This window comes from Microtus oregoni, unplaced genomic scaffold, assembly GCF_018167655.1.
Source record: "Microtus oregoni isolate MIOR12 unplaced genomic scaffold, Mior012 000003F_ref0000135, whole genome shotgun sequence".
NCBI classification, from domain to species: Eukaryota; Metazoa; Chordata; class Mammalia; order Rodentia; family Cricetidae; genus Microtus; species Microtus oregoni.
The window spans coordinates 13,610,997-13,633,841 of NW_024543062.1; the positions used below are offsets into that span (position 1 = coordinate 13,610,997).

Genomic DNA, 22,845 nt, shown 5'->3' on the forward strand with positions numbered 1-22,845 from the left:
TGGTGGGAACTGAATTTGGTCCCCTCCAAGAGCATCAAGAACTCTTGGTTATGCCGGGTGGTGGTGGCGCACGCCTTTAATCCCAGCACTCGGGAGGCAGAGGCAGGCGGATCTCTATGAGTTCGAGGCCAGCCTGGTCTACAAGAGCTAGTTCCAGGACAGGAACCAAAAGCTATGGAGAAACCCTGTCTCAAAAAAATCAAAAAAAAAAAAAAAAAAAGAACTCTTGGTTGCTGACATGTCTCTCCTGTTTTCTTAATAAGTCTACCTTGTGCTTTTATTTTTCTTTTTAAGTAGCTTGACTGAATGCAAAGTGTGGTAGCTCATACCAGTATCCCCAGCCCTCAGGAGGCCGAGGCAGAAGGATTGCCATAGATTAAGGGCCAGCCTGGGCTATACAGCATAACCTGAACTGCTTGTAAGCCCTTCTATCAACAGAAAACAACCAAAGATAGGGGTTGGTCAGGTAGCTCAATGGGTGGGAGCACTTGCTACGAGGCGTGTGGATACAGCGTGAATGCCAGCACCCAGGTTAGCTGGGAGTAGACGGCAACCCCAATGCTGGGGATGAGGGTGAAGACGGGAGTCCCCGATGACTGCTGGACACCAGTCTGCCTCAAGGCACAGTCAGGGATCCTAAAAATGACAAAGCGGTCCTGTCCTCCTCTGGGCTCTGCACAAGTGTGCAGGTGAGCACACGTGCATACCCATGTGCGTATACACTACACTACACATGCTCACACCCCCCCAAATGGGACGCGTTAGTGAGCGGATGCTGCCTGAGGCTAGCACACAGATGTCAGAGACACTGCAGACAGCTTGACCCCAGCTGAAAGCATTGGGAAGTGTGAATGGGATGTCGTAGGTGCACACTGAAAATCCCTGTGCTCTCCCCAGCCACTGAAGAGTCACTGACCTTAACTTTTGTCTCTTACCTAACGTTCTCCTGAGGGAAAAACCTCAGAACATATCCAAGTTAGGGCATGCCTGCCTCCTACCAACCCTAACATGTCAAGTCTGGAGAAGACATCCCACCCTGGTGTCACCAGCCTAACCTGCTGTCCCCTCCAGTGCAATTCCCGTTGAATGCACTGATGTATGACGTAGCTTTTGTTCCAACTATAAAATGCACGCATGTAATCTGTTCCCTGATGGGACACAGCACTCGGCCCCCAGCAGGCAATTATACGCGCCTCTGAATGCACGATCTATTTCCTTCCCTCATTAGTAACTCAGGCTTTTAAATTTCATAGTTTATTTGTGTGTTTGTGCACGTGTGTGTGAGTGTGCGCGCTGCACCGGAAGGACGAGGTCAGAGGACAGCTTATAGAAAGCCAGTCCTCTCCTTCCACCATGGAGAGGGTCCAACTCAGGTCACAAAGCTGGGGAATAAGCACTTGAAGCAGCAACGCCATCTTTGTCTGCCCCTAATATTTTAAAGATTAATCTATGTGTACGTGTGTGTGTGTGCCTGAATGAGTATACATACTCCATGCATGTAGGACCTCCAGAGGCCAGAAAGTGAGGTCAGACCCGCTCCCCCCCAGAGCTGGAATTACAGGTGTTTGTGAGTCACTTGATATGGGTTCTAGGAACCAAACCCAGGTCTTCTGCAAGAGCAGTACACACTCTTAACTACCTAGCCATCTTTCCAATATACCTACCACTTTTTTTTATTTTTTATGAGCAGGTGTACATGTGCATATGTTCATGTGTGTGACTGAAGTTCATATGTGTTACCTGTGACACAGTGTGTGAAGGTCGGAGGAAAACCTTGGCTTTAGTCCTCCTCTTCCATCTAGAGACAGGCTTTCTCATCTGTTGTATGGAAACCCAGGCTGGCCAGCCCTGGAGCTTCTGAGGAAGGGGTCTCACGGGACTAGAACTCAAAGAGCAGAAGGAGCTTTAATCTGTGGACATAAAAGAATGCTTGTGCCCTGGGTCTGTAGGAAAGATTATTGTGTTTTAGCTAAAAAAAAAATTTTAAAGTAACTTCAATTACTTAAGAAAAAAATTAACTACAATAGTTCTGGCTAGAAAAACTTGAAGCTGGGCACAGCAATGCACACTTATAATGCCAGCACTCAGGAGGCAGGGGCAGGAGAGTCAGAAGTTCAAGGCCATCCTCAGCTACAATGTCATTTTGGGGACAGCCTGGGATACATGAGATCCTGTCTCAAGACATGCCAGGGGAAAAAGGAACAGAAAACTTAGGTCTTAAAGGATAGATTGATTGTGCATAGCAATGAGGGCAGAGGTAGAAACAGAAACATGGAGAGGAGACAGAAACGCACATGTGCACGAGAAGTCTCAACAGTGATTCTGAACAGAAAGACAAGGAGAGACCCTGTCCCACACGTCTGCTACACTGATGACAACATTTCTTCCAGAAGGGACTTGGACTCCCATCTAGCCCATGTCACCTGCCATGGTAACCTGGCTGGGACAGAATGAAACACAGGCTGGTCTAAGGTTTAAAACAATTCCCCCAAAAGCTGTGAACATGCAAAAGTTTAAAGTGATTGATTTAATATCTTAAAATATTTGGAAGAATAAATAACATTTGTAACTGGAGGGATGGCCCAGGAGTTAAGAGCACTGCTGCTCTTCCAGAGGACCTGAGTTCAGTTCCCAGCATCCATGTTGGCCATGCAAATGAGAGCTGTGCTCGTGGAGGCCAGGATAGGGCATCAGATCCCTGGAGCTGGACTTACAGGTGGTTGTGAGCCGGCCAACATGGATGCTGGGAACACACACACCTTTGAGAATTGGGAACAATCATTTTTAGGAGGTGTGACTCTGGGACCTGGGGAAACAGGAGAATTGGGATAAAGGAAAGGTGGATAGGGGAGCACGGAACCACAATTCTTAGTTAAGGGAGCCACTTTAGGGTGGGCAAGAGACTTGACCCTAGAGGGGCTCCCTAGTGCCCAAGATGAGGTTCCCAGTTAGTTCCTTGGGCAGCTGAGGATTGGGAACCTGAAATGACCCTATCCTAGAGCAATAATGACGAATATCTTGCATATCATCATAGAATCTTCATCTGGTGATGGATAGAGATAGAGACAGAGACCCACACAGGAACACTGGACTGAGCTCCCAAGGTCCCAAGGAGGAGCAGAAGGAGGGAGAACATGAGCAAAGAATTCGGGACCATGAGGCGTGCATCCACCCACTGAGACAGTGGAGCTGATCTACGGGGAGCTCACCAAGGCCAGCTGGACTGTGACCGAAAAAGCATGGGATAAAACCGGACTCTCTGAACATGGCGAACAATGAAGGCTGATGAGACACCAAGGACAATGGCAGGGGGTTTTGATCCTACTTAATGTGCTGGCTTTGTGGGAGCCTAGCCAGTTTGGATGTTCACCTTCCTAGATATGGACGGAGGGGGGAGGACCTAGGACTTACCACAGGGCAGGGAACCCTGACTGCTCTGTGGACTGGAGAGGGAGGGGGAGAGGAGTGGGGGGAGGGAGAGAAGGGTGGGAGGAGGGGGAGAAGGGTGGGAGGAGGGGGAGAAGGGTGGGAGGAGGGGAAGGGAAATGGGAGGCTGGGAGGAGGTGGAAACTTGTTTTTTGTTTATGTTTTTTTTTTCTTCTTTTCGCAATAAAAAAAAAAAAAACTGAGAAAAGGAATGGAGCCCTTACCTTGAAAAGGGCAGAAAGGTTTGGCTCAGTCACTGTAAGCTAAATATACTGGTGCTCACTCTGGAAAGAGGCAATAGCTAAGAGAGCACAGCCGGTGCCACCGCCTGGTAATCCCAGCCCTCAGCAGACTGAGGCAGGAGCACTGCCGTGAGTGGATGGCAGACTGTGCTACCTAACCAGAACAGATGTAAAGAAAAGAAAGAAGGTCGGGGAAAAAGCCAGTAGCTCGGAAGAAAGAGGCAGAAATATTTATTCCCTGTGTAACACCCAGGAATAGCACTTAGGAAAATTCAAAACTATTAAAAATCCAAGGGTGACTGTCGCCTTCACTGTTTCAAAAATCAGCTCAGAGAAGGGCCTGTGCTCTGGTGAGAAGCACTGGGCCGAGTGTCCGATCCTGACGAGGGTGCTGCATCTGCAGCCCAGCTGCCCGGTAGTGTCACTCTGGAACACAGCTGCCAAGTTCTGACCTTGACAGGGTGATGGGGACTGAGAATCTTCTGGGGCCGGGCGGCTTTGTCTTTGGAGATCCTTAATTCAGATAAGCTCAGCATCCAGAAATGTCCTTTGCTTTGTTCTTCCTCTGGTATCTCGTGTCCTTGGGATCAAAGCCTCTTTCCCTGGCCCCGAACAGTGCCCACCGTGGAGTTCTGGCCATGTAATCGCTCGCGCTGAACGTCTTTGCGCCTCCACTCTCTTCATACCGCAGCACGAGCTCTCGGAAGCGGCTGTAATCGATCCACGTCCACCACTCTCCACTGACCTTAAACTGCAAAGAAAAGTTGTCAGTCCACGTGGATGACTGTGATAGGTGGCTGCACTGCCTACGTTTATGACAGTCTGACCCAAACTAGAGTCATTTTGGAAGAGAGAACCTCAACTGAGAGAAATGCACCCATCAGACTGGCCTGCGGTGCATTCTCTTACTCGATGAATGATGTAGATGTCCCAGTTCACCATGGGTGGTGGCATCCCTGGGCTGGTGGTCCTAGGTGCCTAAGAATGCAGGCCGAGCAAGCCATGGGGAGCAAGCCAGTAAGCAGCACCCCTCCATCGTCTCTGCATCAGGTCCTGCCTCAAGGTTCCTGCCCTGACTTCCTTCAGTGATAGACTGACTACAAGCAATACACTGAAATAAACCCTCTCCTCCCCAGGTTGCTTTTGGTCATGGTGTTGATCTAAGCAACAGAAACCCTAACTGAGACAAACAGCATGAGTCTGGACTGGAAAGATGGTGCAGGCTCAGCGGTCAAGAGTATTGTTCTCCCAGAAGACTAGAGTTTGTGCCAGCACCCATGACGGGCAGCTTACATCTTCCAGTAACTCCAGATCCAGGAGATCCAGTGCCCTCTTCTGACCTCCATGGGCAACCCCCCCCCCCACCAGCATACAAAAATAAAAATAAATGTTTTTGTAAAGATAAAAGAAATGTCAAAAAGTTCCGAGTGCGAGAGCCAAGAATGTGACTGTGTTGGTAGACTGCTCTCCAAACACGTATGAAGCCTTGGCTTCCATCCCCAGCACCGCACAGGCTGGACATGGTGGTACCCGCCAGAAACCCCCACATTCAGGAGATGGATCAGGATGATCAGAGGTTCAAGGCTAGCCTGAGCTATATGTGACCCTTGCCCAAAACAATGTTTTAAATTGCTAATCGGCCTGGTTCTCCTCTGGTGTCACGGTCTCACAGGTTTTCAGAATGCTTGTGTCCCTGAAGCCCACTCCACCCCAGGCACAGACGGCCGGACTGTTGATAAGGAATACTTCCTGAACGGGCGTGGTGGCCCAGACCCTGGGAAACTGAGGCAGAAGGACCATAAGGCAGAGGCCAGAGCAGGTTGTATTTAGGAATACACATACATGTACATCATATACAGACAGCCATGTAACAATTCATGAAGAGGTCAGAAGTTGAAGGAGTACAAGGAAGGACAATGCGGGGGGGGGGGGGGGCTAGAGAAAAAGTGGAGGGGACAAAATGCTAACTGCACTATAATCTCAAAAATAAAAGAAGAAAAGCACAAAGCCTTAAAAAACAGAGAACTTATATGAATGGGGGAGGTGGTCAGAGGCCAAGCTGGCCTACAGTGAGTGTCCCTGGAGCAGGGTGACTGCAGAGGACCAGAGAGCTAAGCATTGGTCTCACGCTGCTTCTGACTCGCCCTGCTGTGGCTGCTTTTATCCGGTGTGTGTTTTCACCCTTCTGTTAGCAGAATGTGTGGAGGGCTTCTTATTGCTAAACTTTGCTTGAGTAAAGCCTTAATCAATGGCCTTTAATTCCGAGCTGCTAAATGACTCAAGCTAGCCTTTGCATCCTAACACGCATACAATATCTCATTAGCAGAAAGCCTCGTTAAGAATTTCAATTCAATAATGGGAATAATCCAATTTGTACTCTCTTAAGTAAATTGCTTCTCAAAAGTCATTGTGGCCGTGAATGAAGAGAACAGAGAGGCGACAGAGGAGGGGCCAAGGAGACTCCTTTTGTGGGGAAGGCTTTTCATCCAGAGCCTCTGCCTGGCATTCACATGTGTAAAGTTACTGTTGACTGGTAACCTGGAAATAGCCAAGTGTTTCTGTCCCAGGCAGGAAGAACAAGAGGTCAAGGGCAGCCAGGGCCACACAGTGAGAGTCTGTCTCAAAACAGAGCAGCCTGGAGACCCGGCTCAGTGGTTAAGAGCAGGCACTGCTCAGGCAGAGGACAGACCCTGCTGAGGTCCCGGCACCCATGTTGGGTGGCTCACAACCACCTATAACTCCAGCTCTAGGGTACCCAACACCCTCTTCTGGTCTCTGAGGGCACGTGTGTGTGTGTGTGTGTGTGTGTGTGTGTGTGTGTGTGTGTGCGCGCGCGCGACACAAGCCCTTTCAAATAAATCTTGGAAAAACGACAATAAAAGCCTAATTAATTCTATGAACCAATTACCAATTGAAGGAACAGTTTCCAGTTACAGCTGAGAAAAAAGTATTGAAAATGAAAAACATCTTCTTGGAGTTAGGATACTTATTGAATTTAAATGGTTTGTGGTTTATATCAGTTAAGAGCTTTCTAGTAGACAGGGCCAAATGTATGTAAAAGTTTAATTGGTCTGTTGATGAATTATGAGGCCCAGTCTTTGAAATGCCGCTCCAAGGCTTCCTGCATCCTACAGCCCAGGGCCTAAACTCCCATCTTCACTTTCCCTCCCAAGACACTCCCCACAAGTGCTCTCCAGCCAGGCGCGTGGTGCACGCTAACCCAGTGACTCCCGAGGTAGAGCCAGGAAGAGGAGTTCAAGGTCATCCTCACCACGCAGTCTCCAAAAAGAAAAAGGAAGGAGGGGTGCCAGCTGGGGAAATGACTCAGTAGTTAAAAGCACTTGCTTCAATCACAGAGGACCCATGTTTGGTTCCCAGCACCCACACTGGGCAGCTCATAGCCACTTGTAACTCCAGATCCAAGGGACCTTATCTCCACTGGCACCTGCATACACACACATACCCCTCACCCCCACACTAATATATTTAAAAATAAAACATTAGCAAAACAAAAAAAAAAGTAAGAACTAAGGGATTCCTTGTCATGGATAAACTCAGAGAGACAACGGATCTGTTTAGATTAGAGCGCTAGTTCTCAGCCCATGGGAACACAACCCCTTTGGCGGTGGAGCGACCCTATCACAGATATCAGATCCTGCCTATCAGATATTTACACTATGATTCATAACAGTAGCAAAATGAAAGTTATGATGTAGCAAAGAAAATAATTTTATGGCTGGAGGGGGTCACTACAGCATGAGGAGCTGCATTAAAGGGTCGCGGCATGAGGGAAGTTGAAGAGAAACTGAATGAGAACTGTAACCCCATTCTTTTAGCCAGGTGACATTAAATATATACATTAGGGTTGAGTCTCTGCTCTCTTTTTCTCACAAAACACAAGAAGCTATCCGCAATGCCTCTCATCTGCAATCCCAGAGGCGGTTTGCAAACTCAGGCACCGGAAGCCATGCTAACCGTCCTCTAGAACTGTGCTCTGGTCCAGACTGAAAAAACCACCTGCACAGAATGGGCGATTAGAAGCTAAGAGTGACAGATAACAGCTCCAACTCCCAGTCTCTAAGGACACAACCGGAGGACCAAGCTGATGTGACGCAGCATGGATCACGGCGACAGGGCACCTCAGACGGGGCGGCTCAGCGACAGATATGTTTTGGAGGCATAAGCCCATGGTCAGGTCCCCGTGAGCCCGGTCTCTGGCAAACAATGCCTTCTTTCTCACTGTGTCGACACAGGCTTTCTCCCTGCGTGCAGGCTGTTCAGTGTCTGTCCAATCGGTGCCCTATTCTCATGACGTCATCCAACCCTTGGAAGCCCCATCTTTAATACAGTCACACTGGGGGATCAGAAGCTCAACACAAATGAATTTGGGGAGTAGGAGACATAAAATTCCACCCACAGTATGGGTGACTCTAGAACAATGCTGAGCCACCAGGCCACAAGGATCAAACGAATCTCCACACTCCTCAGGACAAGCTGCGGGAAAAGGAGCTCAGAGAAATTCAACTGTTTCACGCAGAAAGTAGAAGCTAAAAGGGCAGCATTTAGCATGATTGACATAAACTGCCGGAAGACAGCTGTGCTGACAGGGAAACAAAGCCCCAGCTCTAGATGTGAGGGAAAGTGTCCTAAGACATGGGGTCACCCTCACAAGCCCCATACTGAAGAGAAGAGGTAAATCTATGCAGAATTATGAGCTAGCTACAAATGCCACAGGCAATCCTGTGACAGTGTGAGGAATACGGTCTGGACTGAACAGTCAGGCCGCTCTAGACGAGATCAGCATGGAGGCTGACGCACGGGCATGAGCATCTACTGTGAGGGGAAAAAAAAAATCGCACAACCTCATCTAGCTATTATCTGACCCCCACACAGGGAAAATCCCCTAAATGGCACGACAGCATAAGATCCCTTTCTTATTAGATGGCCGGTCATCTAAGCCTGGATCCCAACACCTTGGCTGGGAGCATATTTCTCATATTTTGATTACTGTTATAGTATTTTAAAATATCTATTACATTTATTTATTGGGGGGAGGAGGTGCTTGTGTGTGGAGGTCAGAGGACAACTTGAAGCAGTCAGTTCTCTCCTTCCACCCCGTGGGTCCCAAGAGTCAGGTCATCAAGCCCGGGGGCAAGTGCCTTTACCCACTGAGCCACTTCTTGGCCCCAGATTAATTTGTGTTTGATGTCTCTGACCTTGCTGGCTTAAAGCGACACATCCAGTTGTGAGCCCAGAGGGAGACAAGTATCAAAAGAGACTGCTTCACAGAAAGCGGGCCACATTTCTGCTTCCTCCACCACACACTGGAGTGCATAAGACCCGCCCCACCAACCTTGAGGAGGAAACACACCAGGAGATATGGAGGCAGAAATAATATGGCCTGGGATTTCATCCCACTCCGTGTGAGCTTCTGGACTTTTCTTCACAGGCATGGATACCATGTATCAGAAGAGAGCTCAGCGGAACACCACAGTAAGCTGTTTCAGAGGGAGGACCTGGTGTTGGATGTCCACTGGACTGAGAGCTCACAGTCCTTTTACTTGTATCACAGCAGATGGAGCTGTGAAGCTTCCTCCCGGGGCATGGGAATAGCTGTGGGTGGGGTTTCCTCTGCTGTGCAGCTAAACACAATCAACCTGTCAATCACTATCTCTCTACCCTTACCCCCTCCTCCCTCTCTGTTTTTGAGCTGGAGTCTCTCCACACAGCCCTGGCTGGCAGGCACTTGCTATATAGACTAGGCTGGCTTCAAACTCACAGAGATCCTCCTGCCTCTGCCTCCCAAGCGTGCACCACCAGTCAGCTTCAAGCACAGCCTCTCTGAATGTGCTGCCTGAAGCCTTTCTGGAACTTTTTTTCTGGTGTCCAACCAGGTCTTTTCCCATGGGTCCTCAGGCACATAAATAAAAGAACAAACACTAAAATACCCCAGTGAAGGATCCCATCCGCTACTGAGAAGCCTGGAGAGCAGGTAGATGGTGCACACTGGGAGCTGAACCACCTAATCCACATAAACAGCTCATTCGCTCTCTAACTTCTCACTGTCTGTCTTACAACTCAGGACATTCCCACGGTGCTTCTAAAGCGCAGGTCTTATTCTGTGCGGGATGTACTCGGTGGCATGTGTGCGGGTGTGTGTGTGTATGGAGGGAGACGGCAACGTTGGGTGCCCTCAATCGCTCTCCACCTTATCTTCTGACAGTCTCTTACTGAACCTGGAGCTCACAAGCTGGCTAGGCTGGCCAGCCAGGGGGCTTTAGGACCTACCTGCCTCTGCCTCCCCAGCACTGGGATTACACATACATGCCCGCCATGCCCAGCATTTCCACACGGGCTCTGAGGATGGAGCTCAGGGCTTCATCTTTGCACAGCAAGCACCTTCATGACTTCATGACCCTCAGCTTCCTCCCATGCCCATTTGACTACTGAGAACCCTCTGGCAGTGCCTCCCCATCCCCGCAGGATGAATACTAGGACTGCATTCAAGTCTGTCTCCATCTGGTTCACCTCAGCGTTCTCCCCATCCCCCGGCTCCCCCCCCCCCAGTGCCCTCCAGGCATCCAGCCCCCTCCCCCCCCAAATCCTGTCTCATAAGTCTCCCCAGGCCTCTGCTCGGACTGTTTGCTGCCTAATTCTTCCTTTCTTGGCCATTTTAGGACCAGTTAGAACAGCAACTCCCCTGCAGCAGCCCCTCTGTGCTCTATCCTATTCTGCCACCACGGCCCTTTAACATCTTTAACATTTTTCCCCCTTTTTGTTTTGTTTTGTTTTTGGAGACAGGGTTTCTCTGTGGCTTTGGAGCCTGTCCTGGAACTAGCTCTGTAGACCAGGCTGGTCTCGAACTCACAGAGATCCACCTGCCTCTGCCTCCCGAGTGCTGGGATTAAAGGCATGCGCCACCACCACCCGGCCCATTTTTCCCCCTTTAACATCTGTCTTGGACTGGGGGCTTGCTTCACATGGCAGAAGGGAAGAAATGGGTCCCCCAAGCTGTCTTCTGAGCGCTGTGATGTGAGCATGCATGTGCACATGCTCAGTCTCTCTCCCCTCCCCCTTCTCTCTCTCACACACACCTTTTAAAAGCAATGCAATTAATAGCTGTCTCTTTCTGCTGGAACACCTTGAAGGCAGGGGCCCTCTTTCACCCCTTCCATATTAATTTTGTTGTTGTTTGTAAATGCCCGCACGAATGCCTGTACCTTCAGGACAGAATCTGGGGTCTGGTCCCTTGGACTGGAACTACAGGCAGCTGTGATGTGCAGGGATTGACGTAGGGTGCTCTGAAAGCTGCCCCCCCTCCACACACACAAAAGCACTTGACAATCAGGAAGGCAGGACAGGCCACCTGAGGCTCTGTCCTCCTAGTCTTTAGGACTGACCTTGGCAATTCCTTGGAGCTAAGGGCAGACTGTGTTTTGTATCTTTGACCCTTTATTCTCCCAGGATACATTCTCTTCTAAACGGCCAAGTCTGTGACAGACCAAGGTCACAGGTTCACAATCTAACTGCAGTCAAAACACAGGGGCCGTCAATCTCAGCATTGAGACTGGAGTGGGTGAAATTTTTACTGGGGACTCTATATGTCATTAAGGGCTAGAGAGATGGCTCAGAGGTTAAGAGCACTGCCTGCTCTTCCAAAGGTCCCGAGTTCAATTCCCTGCAACTACACGGTGGCTCACAACTGTCTGTAATGCGATCTGGTGACCTCTTGAGAGACCTGGTCAGTTGATCAACTTAGACCATGAAACTCAATATGGACAAGTTCAACAGAACCACCATACACGGGCTGCCCACGCAGCTTCAGCACTGCCAGGGCAGGGTTCATTTCATTTTCATTTGTTTGTGTCACTAAGCTGAGCAGCTGCTCAGACCCACTGAGGCCAGGGAGGAGGGAATCCATAGGGAGCTGGAGAGATGACTCAGAGGTTAAGAACACAGCTGATCTTGCAGGAGGCCCAGGTCCTGTTCCCAGCACCCATGTGGTGGCTCACAACCATCTGTAACTTCAGTTCCAGGAGCCCAGCTCCCTCTTCTGGCCTCCAAGGGTACCAGGCAGACATGCTGCAAACACTCATACACATGAAAATAAAATAAAAAAAAATCTAAACAAATAAACAGAAACCTTGAGAGAATCTATGGGAGAGAGGTATTCTACACTTGGTCGTTACCACTTTTCTGGTAAGAAGCCTGTCTTATTACATGATAATTTTGTTTTGACTTGATTTTTGTTTGTTTTGGTTTTGGTTTTTCAAGACAGGGTTTCTCTGTAGCTCTGGCTGTCCCGGAACTAGCTCTTGTATACCAGGCTGGTCTCAAACTCACAGAGGTCCGCCTACCTCTGCCTCTTGAGTGCTGGGATTAAAAGTGTATGCCACCATCACCCAACATTACATGATTTAATCATATAATTTAGTGGTTTTTTAATGCAGTGACAAAGTTGAGTGACCACATAATTCCAGAAAGCTCCCATCACCCCAAAAGAAGCCCCAAACCTGACCAATCCATTCTTTCTTCAGCCCCTCGACCATTTACCCACTTCCTATCTTTGTGGGCTTGGCCTATCCTGTGCATTTCCTATGAAGGGACCGTATTGTGCCACAAGTGGTATCTGCTGTCTGGCATGGTTCCCTTAGAAGGTTTGGTCCCATTCAAGGTTCAGCTACCACACAACAATAAGCTCTATGATGGAGCTACACCCTCAGCTCTACATACATTTGTTTTTTTAAGTTTAGTTTTTCAGGGTTTGTTTATGTAGCTCTACCTGTCCTAGAACTCGCTCTGTAGACCAGGCTGGCCTCAACTCATAAGAGATCCACCTGCCTCTATCTCCCCGAAAGCTGGGATTAAAGGTGTGCACCGTCACCACCCAACCTGTTTTTTTCTAAAGAGGGGTATATTTTGGGTAGTGTATATAGGTACACGTGTGTGTGTATGCATGTGTGTGCGTGTGTGTGTGTGTGTGTGTGTGTGTGTGTGTGCGTGTGCATACACATGTAAGCCAGAGGGCAATCTCAAATGGTTTTGCTCAGGCACCATCCACCCTGCGTGTTGAGACAGGGTCTCTCACTGACCCCAAGTTCACCAAGCAATCAAGCTCGCTGGCTAGCAAGCACCGTTCGGCTGGCTCCACCTCCCCGGCAATGGGATCACAAGTGTGCACCACCACTCTAAGCTGTTTCTACAGGGTGCTGGGATCAGAGGGGCTTAGGCCTTAACCAACTGAGCCATCTCTGCAGTCCAAAACAGGCTTTCTTTAATGAAGAATCTGAACAATGACTTCGGCAGGGTGGCACCATGGGCCTCCAGATTCACCTCAGCCCTCCCACTCACATACCCAGGACTTCACATCACTGAGTCGAATCACAGATTATTTCTTTGTAAATATTTCAGGAAAGACATAGTCGTCATGACAGTTCATTACACTGGGGGTTTAATGAAGACTTTCTTCCAGTGTTAGAAGTGTACCTACCACAAAATGGAACCTTCCATTTGGATAGGATTATATTTTTTATTTAAAAAGACAACAGAGACTGGAGAGGTGGTTCAGCATTTAAGAGCATGTACTGCTCCTACAGAGAACCCAAGTTAGGCAGCTCACAAAAGGATCCAGTTCCCAGAACCCATGATGAGGGCAAGAGACTCACAACCACTGGATATGACGCCCTCTTCAGGGTTCCGAGGGCACTACACTCACATGTACATATCAGACACACACACATAATTAAAAATAAAAGTAAACCTTTAAAACCAGAGCTTAGGGACTCCCACAGTGGAATGGTGCTCTCTGTTTTGTTCAGGGCATTCTTAATGTGTGCATTAGGGAAGACAGCAGACAAGTGAACATCCACTGTGATCAAGGGAAGGCGAGCCAGAAAGAGAACAGAAGCAAGGGGAAGGAGCAGTGGGGGCAGATGCACACACGCTGGCATCCTCTTACCTTTTTGTGTCCGATCAGGAGGCAGTTGGAGTGCTCATGTTCACACGCAATTTCATAGTCGGGAAGCAGAGCCACCAGCTCCTGGACAAACTGGACCACTTCCTCGTGCCAGGGTACGTTGGCCATGGTGAGGCTGCTGGCTGCGCTCTCGCCACAATAGGTCACGCCCTGCGAAGGACAGCAGTTACAGACCTTTCTGCGGGTGATGGCTTGAGTTGGTCACATCTCATTCTCGCTGTACACTCTATGAGAACGTCTCCAGAAAAGGTCAACTGAGGTGGGACTCACAATGAATGTGGGCGGCACCATTCCCTAGGCTGGGGTCCTGGACCGCATAAAAAGGGGTCAGCATCCATCTCTCTCTGCTTCCTGCCTGCGGACGCCATGTGACCGGCGGCCTCACAGTGCTGCCGTCATAACTTCCATACCGTGATGTGATCTTTCCTTTCTTAAATCATTTTGTAAGGTATTTCCCCACAGCTATAAAACGAGTAACTAATACAGATCCCACTGAAATTCTCTAAGGAGATAGCAAATTTTTCTGACAGTCTGCCTATGTAGCCCAGGCTGGCCTAGAATTTGTATAGTAGTCCTCCTGCCTCTAAAAAGGTACTGGGATTAGTGTGTATCACCATACCAAACTTGTGGTATGTTTTGAGTATGATTTTTTAAAATAATTCATTTATATCTCATGCATGGAAGTATTTGCCTGCATGTATTTATATACTCCACATGCAGCCTGGGGCTTGTGGAGTCCAGAAAAGGATGTTAGGTCCCCTGGAGCTGGGGTTACAGGCAGTCATGAACCATCAATATGAGTAGTGGGAACTGAAATTAAGTCTTGGCAAGGGCAACAAGAGCTCTTAACTGCTGAGCCACCTCCCCAGCCCCACTGAGTGTGAATTTATAAAAATAAAGTATGAGTTATTATATATAGGTTATATAATATATTAAAAACCTACATATAATAATGTATTATATAAAATATATAGTAATGTATTGTATAAAAACTTTTTATATATTATATAACTGATATAATAATACCCATATTATATTATATAGTAATAACCCATACATTATATATAAAATTACATAACATGCATAACATATAAGAAAAAAAACAAAAATATAACACACAAAAAACATGTGTATTATATATCTATATAATGATATATAATATATTTATATAATAACCTATATATAGATTATATTTAAGATATAAAATCTATATCTATATATTTTATATCCATATAAGAACAATTAATGAAAAAAGAGGCCATGAATTTGAAAGTGAGCAATTAAGAGTATATGTGAGAGCTTATGGGGAAAAGGAAGGGGGAGTCACGTAGTTATAACCTCAAAAATAAAAGAATTAAAAATAAATATTACACCAAAGAAGAAGCATTTGTGGATTTACCACTAGCCTTACTTATTTTACCAACATGGAAGTTCCTATTAAATACAACTGTAGTGAGGTAAAGTTGGCATCTAATTCTCGACCCCTCCCTGTGAACCCAGATGTAACCTCCAAGTCTCCTCCTCAGTTCTCTACTTGGCAAATACAGAGTGGGAAATGATTCTGTCTCCTCAGACATCTCCAGATCAGATCTCTCTGTTGTGCTTCAGAGATGCTCAGGTAGCCTCAATTCTGCAGCCTGATGAGCCTGCGCTCCTGATTCCGCCTCCTGAGCGCTGGGATTCCAGCCATGGCCACCATGCCCAGTTCAGAGTTGGACTTTCTCAAGAGCTAGCTTCCATAGCCTAGAGACAAGCAGCAACTGACACAGAAGGGCATGCGCACTATCGACGCCCCTCCTACCCCTTAGGCCAGCGATGGCCCACGTCTTTAAACTTTAACCCCAGCACTCAGGCAGAGGCCAGCCTGGTCTACAAAGTGGGTTCCAGGACAGTCAGGGCTATTACACAGAGAAACCTTGCCTTAAAAAAAACCAAAACCAAAAACCAAAAAAAACCAACCAAACAAAAACCAAGCCCCTGTCCCTACACACACACAGATTCAAACACAGACACATATGCCACACGTACACAATGCACACAGAGACAACTATGCACCAATACAGAGACACACATCACACATACACAGGCATTGCAGATATATAGAGACATTGCATAGTAAGACACTGTGTACACACACATACACACTACATATACTGTGTGAGAAGCACAACTCATCACATTAAAAAGAAAAGTCAATCCTACAGATGAGCCTTAGGTAACCCGCCCCTACAGATGGCACAGCTGGGACTTGGCCTGAGACAGAGGAGCGCTGCAGACCCTCGCTGCAGACGGCTGAGCGCTGCAGACCCTTGCTGCAGACGGTTGAGCGCTGCAGACCCTCGCTGCAGACCCTCGCTGCAGACGGCTGAGCGCTGCAGACCCTCGCTGCAGACGGCTGAGCACTGCAGATGGCGGTTCACAGGTACTGCAGACACTGCACCCAAATGCCAGCCACTGAGTGTTAACTACCCACAGCCCTGCTTCCTTAGGCTAAATGGGGAAATGGCCTTTGTTTGCTCGGGGATTTGGAGAACTCATTAGGATGAGCTTCAGTGGATTTTCAAAAGCAGTGGTAACAGAGTTCAAGACACCATAAGGAAAATCAAGCTGGAAAAGTGTGCTCCTAACCGAATGCACACAAGGCGGTGAGAGGGCTCACACGCAGGTCATCAGGTTTCAGCCCTGCCTATGATAGGCGAGGTATGTGATTGTGGGGAAAAGCCATCACAAAGCAACTTTTCGTTAATATTTAAAAGCTCCCCGAAGCACAGCGCTCTCAGACACGCTCTTATATTCATAACTATGATCGAGGAAGATATTTTAATATTTAATTATGCAGCAATAACAAATCACGAGCTGCTAAGGAACTCAGTGTGAAGATGGACTGTATGCTGCAGCTCATTAAAACCTTGTGTGTCTCATGTAGCCCAGGCTGGCCTCCATTCCACTGTAGCCAAAGATGACCCTAACCCTCACCCCTCCCTCCCACATGCTTGGCTTACAGGCAGCACCGCAGATTCCGGTTCAGGGAGTGCTGGGGACAGACAGGGCTTCATGCCTGCTAGGCAGGCTCTCCACCAGCAGAGCAACAGCCACAGCCCTGAACTGCCTACCCCCTAAGGACCAGGAACCAGCAGTTAAACGGGAGATAAGCATTTACCTCAACTTGGCTGGACTCACAACCACCTCCAAGACTGACCCCGAGGTGTGTCTGTGAAGGTGCTACCAAAACGGTGAACTGAATGGGAAGGCGTGACCATGGGTGTGAATGCGACGGCACCATCCTGTGGGCTGAGGACCCAAACTAAAGGAAAAGGAAAAGGGAAGGCCACCAAGAGGGCTCAGGGACAAGTGCTTTGTCACCAGGCCCAAAGACTGGAGCTGATCCCCAAGTTACACAGGGTAGGAGCACGCTAACTCCCAAAACAGTCTCTGCTGTTGGAACACAGCCCAAGAATGGAGTTGGGCGAGGGGAGTTCTGAGTGCTCGGGAGAAAACTCCAAGAAAACAAGATGACTGTCTTATGACCTCAGTTTCTTCAAAAACACCGAACGGTTCTTGGAATGGGTTTTTGCGCCCCTCCCAGGTGAAGCTGATAGGTGTGAGTTTACTCAGATCCCCGGAACAACTGGCATGCAGTTGTCTGTTTATGTGCCTCTACGGAAGAACATGTTTTGTCCATGTACAGCTTGTCCTGGTGTCATGCAGCTTGAACTCACGTGACCTTCCTTACTCCTCAGAATGTATATAAACTGTCTGATGCTCTGAATAAAGTTGGCTATTGCACGTGACTTTAGTCTGCCTCATTGTTTAGCTCTATTCTCCCAGGTTCTACTGTCTAAACACTCATGCTTTCAAATGAGTCTCTCTCTCTCTCTCCCCCTCCCTCCCTTCCTCTCTCTCTCACACACACAACATAATCTTTTTAATGAAGAAAAAATGGTTGAGTGTGGTAGCCCACACCTTCAATTTCAGACTCCGAAGGCAGAGACGGGTTCTGTGAGTTTAGAACTAGCCCTGCATACACAGTGCATTCCAGGCCCGCCAGCGCTACACAGTAAGACCCTGTCTCCAAAAAGGAATGAATAAATGAATGAATAAAGATTAAACTGTGATCAAATTAAAAAGGAACAAAGGAGAACGCCATCAGAATGCTAGAGCTCATCTTTCTGCTTACTGATCCACCCAGATGAAAACAGGCTTTCCTCGCACCATAGCACCCCTCTCCCCCACAAAAAAATCCTGCCCTCCTGTAAATGGCCTCTTCTGGAGGATTTGGATGCAGGAACAAGAAAAACAATGGATACGGCACTGCAGGCTGAGTAACTGGTAACCTCCTGACCCCAACTCTGTGTATGGACAGTGAGGGGAAGTTGCTCACCCACTTGCTGGGTCTGGGAACAGTTTTGGTGCTAACAAAGGGTAGCTCTGATAACATCCCCGGACAACAGTAATCACCATCCCTTCCTGGGCTCTGCAGAGAGCGCAAACTCAGGACTTCCTACAAACGGGCTCCGTGATGCAGCAGATGTTTACACCGTGAAGCACGTTTTTACCCACAGCAGACAGATGATGAGGGCTGAGAATCTCGGGTTCACAAATGAAGGCCCCATTTAAGCCTAACGAGGCTAAAATGCACGTTAATTTACAGGGAATATAAAAGAAAAAAATATTTTACCAGACTGGCAATGAAAGGAAAGAGGAAATCAATATAATGAGGAGACAGCATCTACTGATTTATTTTAAATACAGTGCCTAATGGAAGGCAGTCTCAACATTTACTGGATCCTGGCACAGATTATCCCATTGAATTCTCAAACAAACAAACCTCTTGAAGGATTACTACTTTAGGGCAGGTGGGGAGGGGGTGGTGCACACCTACAATCCCAGCACTCGGGAAGCTGAGACAAGAGAGCCTGGGCTCTGCAGCCAGACACCTGCCTCAGAGAACAGGCGCCATTGTCGCTCTAAGATCAGGACGACAGCTTAGTCTGAAAGGCTACACTGGCACAGCTGACTGTGTGTACGGAAATGTGCGCAGGACGCAGGATGGCTCAGCGAGCAAGGGTGCTTCCTGCCAAGCCTGAGCACCTGAGCTGGATCCCTGAAACCCACACAGTGGAAGATGAAAACCGGCTCCTGCCAGTTTTGGACTGATCTCTGCATGCACCCGTGGTTAGGATGGGAGACACACACACATACATATGTACATTAAAAACAAAGACAAAACCTGTGATGCATGCCCCACTCAGCCTCATAAAGAATGAAAAGACAGAGAAGGTAGGAAAAAGACAGACAAAACATCTCTTACTGTGGTTCAGGCAGTAAAACAAGACATACACTAAAAAGAAGTTTTGATTAGGAACCATGCTAGAAACACATCTGAAAACACACATGCTTCTACTCTTCGGGATTTATTTGTATGGTCATTGCGTGTGCACGGTGGAGGTCAGAGGATAAGTGGCCAGAGCTGGCTCTCCTTCCACCCAGGATCAGGCTCAGGTCACCAGGCTTGGTGGCAAGCCTTGTTACCTGCTGAGCCATCTTGCTAGCCCCTGTTTTTGCTTTTGCGTTTTTGAGACACGTAGTCTAGTTTTGCCTGGGATCACGGTAGCTGAAGGTGACCCTTCCGTGTTGACCCAGATGCTGGGATTCCAGTGTGCACCATCATGCCCAGCTCGTGTCTGCCTTAGATTCCTAGGAAGGAATGTTAAGAAAACAAGCAGACTGACTCAACTACGGGGGACAGGCAGGGGCAGCAGGGCGTGGGCTGTGGGCATGGCGTGGTCTGGCCCCAACTTGGGTACATGTGTGAAGTCCAACGGACTGTTACTCTTGAACCAAACCTCCCCCGGCTCAAAGGGAGACTTTGCCCTTTTGCAAAGTAGGGGTGGACAGGACTCAAGGCTTCTCGGTGCTAGGCTCAGCCTGTGGAAAAGTGTTCCTTCAGTACACCGCCCTGCAGTGAAAGGCTGTCTCCTATGCTTTAGGATGGGGTCCCTCCTGAAGCAATGGAGTAGGATGCACACCCGCCCGTCCTCAGGCTCTGAGGGTGCCACTTGCAGACCTGACATTAAAGCATCTCATCTAACAGAGAGGGGGATGAGGGCTATCACAGCCTGTCACACTGGTTCTCAACAAAGGAGTTTTAGAGAGCCTTCTTTCTCCTCCCCACCCCCCTTTTTAATGTCTCCTTAGCCTCCAATGGCTTTCCTTCAAAGTTTTTATCTTTAATGATGTAAATGTGTGCCCGTGTGTACCTGAGTTTAGTACCTACAGATGCCAAAAGACAGTGCCAGATCCCCTGGAGCTGGAATTAACAGAGGGCTGCCAGACGCTGGTACTGGGAACTGAACCCGGGTCTTCTGTGAAAGCTGCATGCACTCTTAACCACTGAGCCATCTCTCCGGCCTCTTCCAGTGGTTTTGTTTTTGACACCGAATCATCCTGCAGCCCAGGATGACCTCGAACTCTGCCTGGGCCCCCCAAGCACTGGGATTACAGGCGTGAGGCCACCATGGCAGCAAACTATTTGAGTCTCCTGAACAGAGAAGCTTACCGGCTCACTCACTAACCTATTTTTAATTGGTTGCTGTCTGTGCGCTTGAAGTGCTGGGGATGGAAGCCAGGGCCTCATAGATCCCAGGCAAGCACTCTGCCACCAGGCCATGTCCTCAGTCCCGTTTCAGTCCGAGTTTCCAGTGGCGGGATGAGCTGGTGCATACCTGCAACCCCAGCCCAGGGAAGGCTGAGGCAGAGCACTAGTAAAGGGGGTTAACCTGGGCTACAGGGTGAGGCCAAGGGCAGACTGGGCAACTTTGCAAAACCCTGCTTCAAAATAAACAGCGAGAGAAGGACTGGGGACAGTTCAGTGATACTAATCTCTAACTGGTCTCCATTTGTCTTTCAGGGACAGCATGTTTGCGGCCAGCCTGTTCCTCGCAGAACCCCAGGAAGAGCCCCAGGTCTCCACAGAGACAGTCACATGTCCACGCCTACTGCAGCAGCATTCACAACAGCCAGCATGTGCAATCAGCTCAGCTGTCCATCAACAGATGAACAGGTAGGGAAATATGGCATAAGGAGAGGGGCTGGCGGCATGGCTCAGTGAGTAGAGGCAATTGCTACCAAGTCTGACAGCCTGAACTTGATCCTCGAATCCACATGGCAGAAGGAGAAACCCGACTCCTGGAAACTGTCCTCTGCCAGCCACTGCTGCTAGACAACGGACTTCTCTAAGAATTTTACATGATCACCTCATTTACTGTTATGGCCTTCGGCACAACATCCATGCCCACCCCTCCAATGCCCTCTATCAGTTGTCTCAGTGAGTGTTTTAGTGAGGCTGGCACAAGCCGCACCAGACATACTGGTAAGCACGGGGATAAAACAACCAAGTAGGAAGTCATCTGAAAGAAGCCATGAGCTTGTAACACAGCTTTCTCTATTCCAAGTCAAGAGAACAGGTGTCAAACACACAAAGCTCCCAGCAGGGGAATTCACTGTCTAACAAGTAGTCATCTTTATCTAAAACCCAGCAGTTACTACTATCAGTAAGTAATGACTGACCGACCGCCAGTACCGTGGCGCCCATAATCCCAGCACCAGGGACTCAAGTCATCCTTGGCTGCACAATATAACATCTATAGAAGATCCTGTTTAAAGGAAAATTATAATAATATTTGCCAGGTTTTTTTCCAAATTGTAAATGTTCATCATAGGAAACATGACAAGAAAGGGCGAGTGAGCGGAGGGAAAGGAAGCGGGAGGGGGAAGAAGGGAGAGAAGAGACGCCCATTATCCAGCCAAGCACAATAAAAACAAAGATTTTACTACCATATAATTTGTAGCAACATTTTTAATAGTTAAGCCATAAATTAAAATGCCACTAATCTCTGCAGTTGGCAAGCTGTCCCTGAACCGGACATATATTCTCAGACAGTTGGTGTTTGTGCGTCATTAAAACTCCTGCCAAGAGAAACCTTTTGAACTCAAGAGCAATTTCAAAATCAAAGAGTGTCTGTGGCCTGACCAGAGATAAACTGATAATGGCTCAAAGAGCAGGAGCCCTGGGTGTCCCCCTCCCCACCCCTCCTTCAGAGAGCTGAGCAGGAGCCCTGGGTGTCCCCCTCCCCACCCCTCCTACAGAGAGCTGAGCAGGAGCCCTGGGTGTCCCCCTCCCCACCCCTCCTTCAGAGAGCTGAGCAGGAGCCCTGGGTGTCCCCCTCCCACCCCTCCTTCAGAGAGCTGAGCAGGAGCCCTGGGTGTCCCCCTCCCCACCCCTCCTACAGAGAGCTGAGCAGGAGCCCTGGGTGTCCCCCTCCACACCCCTCCTTCAGAGAGCTGAGCAGGAGCCCTGGGTGTCTCCCTCCACACCCCTACAGAGAGCTGAGCAGGAGCCCTGGGTGTCCCCCTCCACACCCCTCCTTCAGAGAGCTGAGCAGGAGCCCTGGGTGTCTCCCTCCACACCCCTACAGAGAGCTGAGCAGGAGCCCTGGGTGTCCCCCTCCACACCCCTCCTTCAGAGAGCTGAGCAGGAGCCATGGGTGTCCCCACTTCTACCCCTCCCCCTTCCCTCCAGAGTGCCTACCTCCAGGGGAGCAGGGAAACGCTACAACTCCCCCCCTTGGGACTCAGGTAATACTCAGACTCAAAACTGCACACCGAGAAGCGAGAGCTGGCCTCCAGAATGGGGATGTCCTCCTAGCACTCAGTCCTCTTCTGGATGCTCTCTGGCCTCCAGAGAGCTACTCTATGCTCCACCTCAAAGGCAGGGCTCCCACTGTCACTTCCACTCCTGCCTAACCCCCAAACCATTGAGTTCTTCAAACTCATTCTTCAATATTTAAAAGATACCCTAAATTTAATATGGCAACAGGGAACTCAGAAAATGTCTCCCCTAATTTCCCTGGTTTTCTCTACCTCAGTAAACCATTCCCACCTTCCACATAACCAGTTAGTCAGGCTTCAGTGCAATACACACACACACACAAACACACACAGTTTTTTATGAAACAGGGTCTTACATAGCCTACGCTTAACTCAAACTCATGTACAGCCGAGGATGAGATTGAACTTGTGATCCTGGGTACTGGCATTACATGCCTATGACATTATGTACAACCAGTGGTACAATTTTTTTTCAATCTTTGTTGCTTGTGTGAGAGGATATCAGTCCCTTGCTTGAGAAAGGGACTCATT

At 48.7% G+C, this 22,845-nt stretch overlaps 1 protein-coding gene across 1 annotated transcript in view; it reads right to left on the minus strand.

Annotated features, from left to right (window-relative positions):
- Positions 1 to 3,876: 3,876 nt before the first annotated feature.
- Positions 3,877 to 22,845, minus strand: part of LOC121446069 (S-adenosyl-L-methionine-dependent tRNA 4-demethylwyosine synthase TYW1) — a 77,884-nt gene continuing 58,915 nt past the window's right edge. The window contains exons 15-16 of the mRNA XM_041648432.1: positions 13,627 to 13,794; positions 3,877 to 4,419 (exon numbers count right to left, since the gene is read on the minus strand). Of these exons, the coding sequence (XP_041504366.1) occupies positions 4,198 to 4,419; positions 13,627 to 13,794 (390 nt within the window). The 3' untranslated portion in view covers positions 3,877 to 4,197. The remainder of the gene's footprint in view (positions 4,420 to 13,626; positions 13,795 to 22,845) is intronic.